At 39.4% G+C, this 4,670-nt stretch overlaps 1 protein-coding gene across 1 annotated transcript in view; it reads left to right on the top strand.

The window, feature by feature from the left end:
• ARG2 (arginase 2) overlaps positions 1–4,245 on the top strand; it is a 42,211-nt gene extending 37,966 nt beyond the window's left edge. The window contains exons 6-8 of the mRNA XM_081290104.1: positions 284–388; positions 1,424–1,560; positions 4,033–4,245. Of these exons, the coding sequence (XP_081146230.1) occupies positions 284–388; positions 1,424–1,560; positions 4,033–4,238 (448 nt within the window). The 3' untranslated portion in view covers positions 4,239–4,245. The remainder of the gene's footprint in view (positions 1–283; positions 389–1,423; positions 1,561–4,032) is intronic.
• The last annotated feature ends 425 nt before the right edge of the window (positions 4,246–4,670 follow it).

Consider the following 4,670-nt stretch of genomic DNA (forward strand, 5'->3'; position numbering starts at 1 on the left):
CTGGCTATTTATGTTCCTCTTAAAGGCTGACGCTTGATGTAATCTGTTGTAGGTCAATACAAGGGAAAACCCCCTAATATACATGCTAAAAAACTTGGATTTTTTTTTGTTTGTGTGTGTGTGTGTGTGGTACTGGGGATTGAACCCAGGGGTGGTTTGTCACTGACCTACATACCCAACCCTTTTTATTTTTTGAGACAAGGTCTTGCTAAATTGCTGAGGCCTCCTGAGTCACTTAAAAATAGCTTTTAAACTAAGGATTTCTTTCTTTCTTTCTCACCAGCTTTATTTTAAAGAACTATGATATTCAGTATTTTTCCATGAGAGATATTGATCGACTTGGTATTCAGAAGGTCATGGAACAGACATTTGATCTGCTGATTGGCAAGTAAGTAACTACAATGTATGTCTACTTCCAGATCCCAGAGAGGGACAGAGCAAACTCTCAATGGGTGTCACACCTTAGCCTGTCTCTTTAGCATAGAAACTTTAGTCATATTCTTTTTCTGGGGTTGGGAGGGAATTTCCTTTAAGTCATTGCCCAGATCTCCTGTTTCTTGTGAATTTCTCACGGGCACTTAAGTACTGAGTCACATCCCCAGCCATTTTTGTATTTTATTTAAAAACAGGGTCTTACTGAGTTGCTTAGCACCTTGCTAAATTGTTGAGGCTGGCTTTGAACTCTCGATCATACTGCCTCAGCCTCCTGAGCCACTGGAATTACAGGGCAGGCACTATTGTGCCCGGCTTTATCTCAATTTAATGCTTATCTTTTGAGATGTGAGGCATTCCTTGTTCCAACAATCCCATTCTTCACAGCCTCATTATTATTGCTTCATCTAAGTCTAATATTAAGCAAATCTTGGTAATATAGAAAGATGGCAGATGAATGATAATAATATGCTAACTTAAAGGAGCATTTTCCCAATCCTGAGTTTTTACTTCAGGGTGCTGTATGTTAGTTTCAGCCATTGGACACATGTACTCAAGTTGGAATTGGAAGATGTTAAGTTTGCAGACATAAAATTAGTATTAAGTTTAGCTGCTGTTAGAGAATAAAGGCAACTATAACTCAGATCATACTAACTTAAATTAGTATATCAGAGCCCAGTGTCATGTGAACGTGAAGAATTCCCTCTAATGACAGAAACAAACGAGGCTCTAATGCCCAGGGTACACCAGAAATACAATCGGCAGTTAATCTGTCTGAAATACGTAGAACAAACACCAATAACATGAAGTAGGGTAGGAATCTAATACACTTTTAGTAACTTTCAGGAAGAAAAAAACCTGGAAATTTGCTGTATTTAACAAAGTACCAGGACCAAAAAAACAACAAAATCAAGGAGCTACGATAACAGGAATAATGAATGAGTCTACAAGCACAACTAAATATGTATTCTGTGGTCCTCTTCCTTTCCAGGAGACAAAGGCCAATCCATCTGAGTTTTGATATTGATGCATTTGACCCTACACTGGCTCCAGCCACAGGAACCCCTGTTGTGGGGGGATTGACCCATAGAGAAGGCATGTATATTACTGAGGAAATACACAATACAGGTATGTAGACACCAGGTCAGTAGCCTGTTAAGTATATATGTAAATATGCAGAATCTTCTGCCTGAAGGGGATCTTTGTTTAAACTTTTTATTTTTTTGATACTGGGGATTGAACCCAGGGGCACTCTATCACAGAACTACAATCTCAGCCCCTTTTAGTGTTTGAGACTGGATCTTCTTGCTAAGTTGCTGAGGCTGGCCTGGAACTTGTGATTCTTCTGCCTCAGCCTCCCAAATCACTGGGATTACAGGTATGTGTTATCATACCAGGCTGTTCTGCTGAAAAGAAATTTTTTGGGGTACTGGGAATATAACCCAGGGCACTTAGCCACTGAGCACATCCACAACCCTTTTTATTTTGTATTTTGAAATAGCATCTCACTAAGTTGCTTAGAGTCTTGCTAATTTGCAAAGGCTGGCTTTGAACTTGTGATCCTCCTGCCTCAAGCCTCCTGAGTTGCTGGGAGTAGTCATTTGCCACCAGGCCCTGCCCTAAAAAATGTTTTATTTGTATATTATAGTTATACAAAATAATGGGGTTCATTTTGACATAATTGTAGCTGCATAGAATATAATTTGCTCCATTTCAGTCCCCAGTATTTCCTGTTTCCCTCCCCCTTGCTTAAATTTCTGTACCTAAAAAGTATAGGATTCAGCCCTCCGTACCACAAAAAAAGAGAGTTGGTTCTCTGGGAGTCAGGAATTTGGAGTCAAAGCAGATCTCTTAAAGATATTGTAAGTTGGGACAAGTCCTTTTTATCTAAGTCTTGTACTAGAGGTTGTTTGATAGGAGTTTTAATAAGTAGGATACAGTTGGATAAATCACTGACAATATTAACATAAATTCTAGATTATCAAAAGTAACTTTTCCAAAACTCAAACTTATTTGCAGTTTTCATTTTTGTAAAAAAGCTTCTGGTTTTAAATTCACTTGAAATGACCTTCCCTTCCAAAATTTAAACACTTACCATGTGGTACTACTTCAGTAACCATTTCATGAAACAGGTATAAAGAAGTATAGAGACCCCAGATTCAAAGGTCTAAGGCTGTAGGGAACCCTGGAATAGGAGATAGAAATGGGCATTGAACCCATAGAACCTGCTAGAACCTTAGGAAAGCACTTTTAGATCTAAGAGTAGCAAGACAGTTTCATTCTCAGACCCATCATCTTAGATATTACCTTGGGTTAGTGGACAGAGAACCCAAGAGTTCAATCCTCCATTTAGCTTTCCAATGTCACCAGTCAGAGGAGGGCTTAATAACTTGCAGCACCTAGATGTGGCATGGTCCTTGTCTTGTGCCACCTTTTCTCTGTTGCAGTATTTATTCCAAAAGACACTCATGATGTTGTCCATTAGATACATCAAACAGTTTTCTTTAATTTGCAGGATGGCAGTAGTCAGGAAACATAGGTAATAGTAGCACACACTCTCTGATTATTACTTTTGGGAAAGGTTCAGGGTGCAGGTTTAGCCAGTATAAATCAGTGACATAAACCGTCAGAGACACAGGTCATATGGACAAAATGATGGAAATGCTATGGTAACATGCCTGGTCATTGCAGTTTTCCACACTGCAATCAGCTATGTTCTGCTAAAACAACACACTGAACAGATACAATGACACTAAGTGTCATGTACTATAACATAATATCAATAAGCCATTAGGTGTATACACCCATGATTCTAGTCTTTATAGTCACACCAAATATTCTTAGATACTGTATTCCTGAATACTAGTTTATTCAGATGACTCTCAAAGAGGTAGATTAACTTTAACCAGATTAACCAATTAAGGAGTTAGTTCTAGAGAAGTTGGCTATGTAGAGGGGGAGGGAAGAAGATCTGGATAGGTTCTTCCCTTCCCCTCCAGGCCAAAGAACAGTGCTGAGGACTTGGGCAAAAGTTCTCAAACCCTCACAGAAGGCAACATATGACTGTATCTTCCCATGAAAAAGTGTAAGATGCTGGGCCAGTCTTATTTTTATGGGAGACATAAAAAATGTATCAGATGTAGAACTTTCCTCAGAACTCAAGCATGAAGGGATAAGAATATACATTTTAGGGCACATGGTACAGTGCCTTAAGGGATACAAATGGGGCTGGGGATGTAGCTCAGTGGCACAGTGTGTGCGTAGAAGGTCCTGAGTTTGATCCCCAGCACCCCCCAAAACAATAACAAAAACAGATAAAGCATTAGAAAGCCTGATAGCTAGGCCTATTATGTTAGCTGAATAGGGATGAATTATTTGATTACCTTAAAGGTTTCTTTCAGTACTTCAGCTTATAGTGTTTTAACTTGAATTGATGGGTAAGAGGATGAGGTGCAAGGGGCTTTCTTACAATAGATAATTTTATAGTGAAAAGCGCTCCTGTTTTTACCTTGGCTTGTTCTCCTTGTCCAAGTGGGACAACCCTCACTAAAAGTACCAGCTAGGCGATAGAATCTGAGATTTTGATACTTATTCTTCCAGGGTTGCTGTCAGCATTGGATCTTGTTGAAGTCAATCCTCGGTTGGCCACTTCAGATGAAGAGGCAAAGGCTACAGCTAGCCTGGCAGTGGATGTGATTGCTTCAAGTTTTGGTCAGACAAGGGAAGGAGGACACATTGTCTATGACCAACTTCCTACTCCCAGTTCACCAGATGAATCAGAAAATGAAGAACGTGTGAGAATTTAGGAAACACTGTGCACTGGCACATTTCATGTTGGGCATTCCAGATTTGCAAAGCATTCAAGGGGACAGATACTAAATGGTTGGCTGGATTGATACTTCCTTAATAAGAACATCAATACACTTTCATGATTGTAAAGTTTCCCCTCTCCATTTTGGTGACCAATAATACTACTGTAAATGTATTTTTTTTTTTTTAATTCACAAGGTATTGATATGTTACAGTACTGTGTAAATTTGCAGAAGTCATAAACTGCATTTATTACCTTGGTATATCATATTGGTCTTGTCATTGTTCCTTCACATCTATGTGGTTTTTCTGGCTGCCGTTCCTCCTCCCAGTCTGGCTACACAGTGCATCCTTGAACTGTTAGCCCACAGCAGCAACACGCTTATTCCACTCCCTAATAACATTTGTCCACAGGGTCAAGGTTCTGA

This window comes from Spermophilus citellus (assembly GCF_964194105.1).
Source record: "Spermophilus citellus genome assembly, chromosome: 4".
Classification (NCBI taxonomy): domain Eukaryota; kingdom Metazoa; phylum Chordata; class Mammalia; order Rodentia; family Sciuridae; genus Spermophilus; species Spermophilus citellus.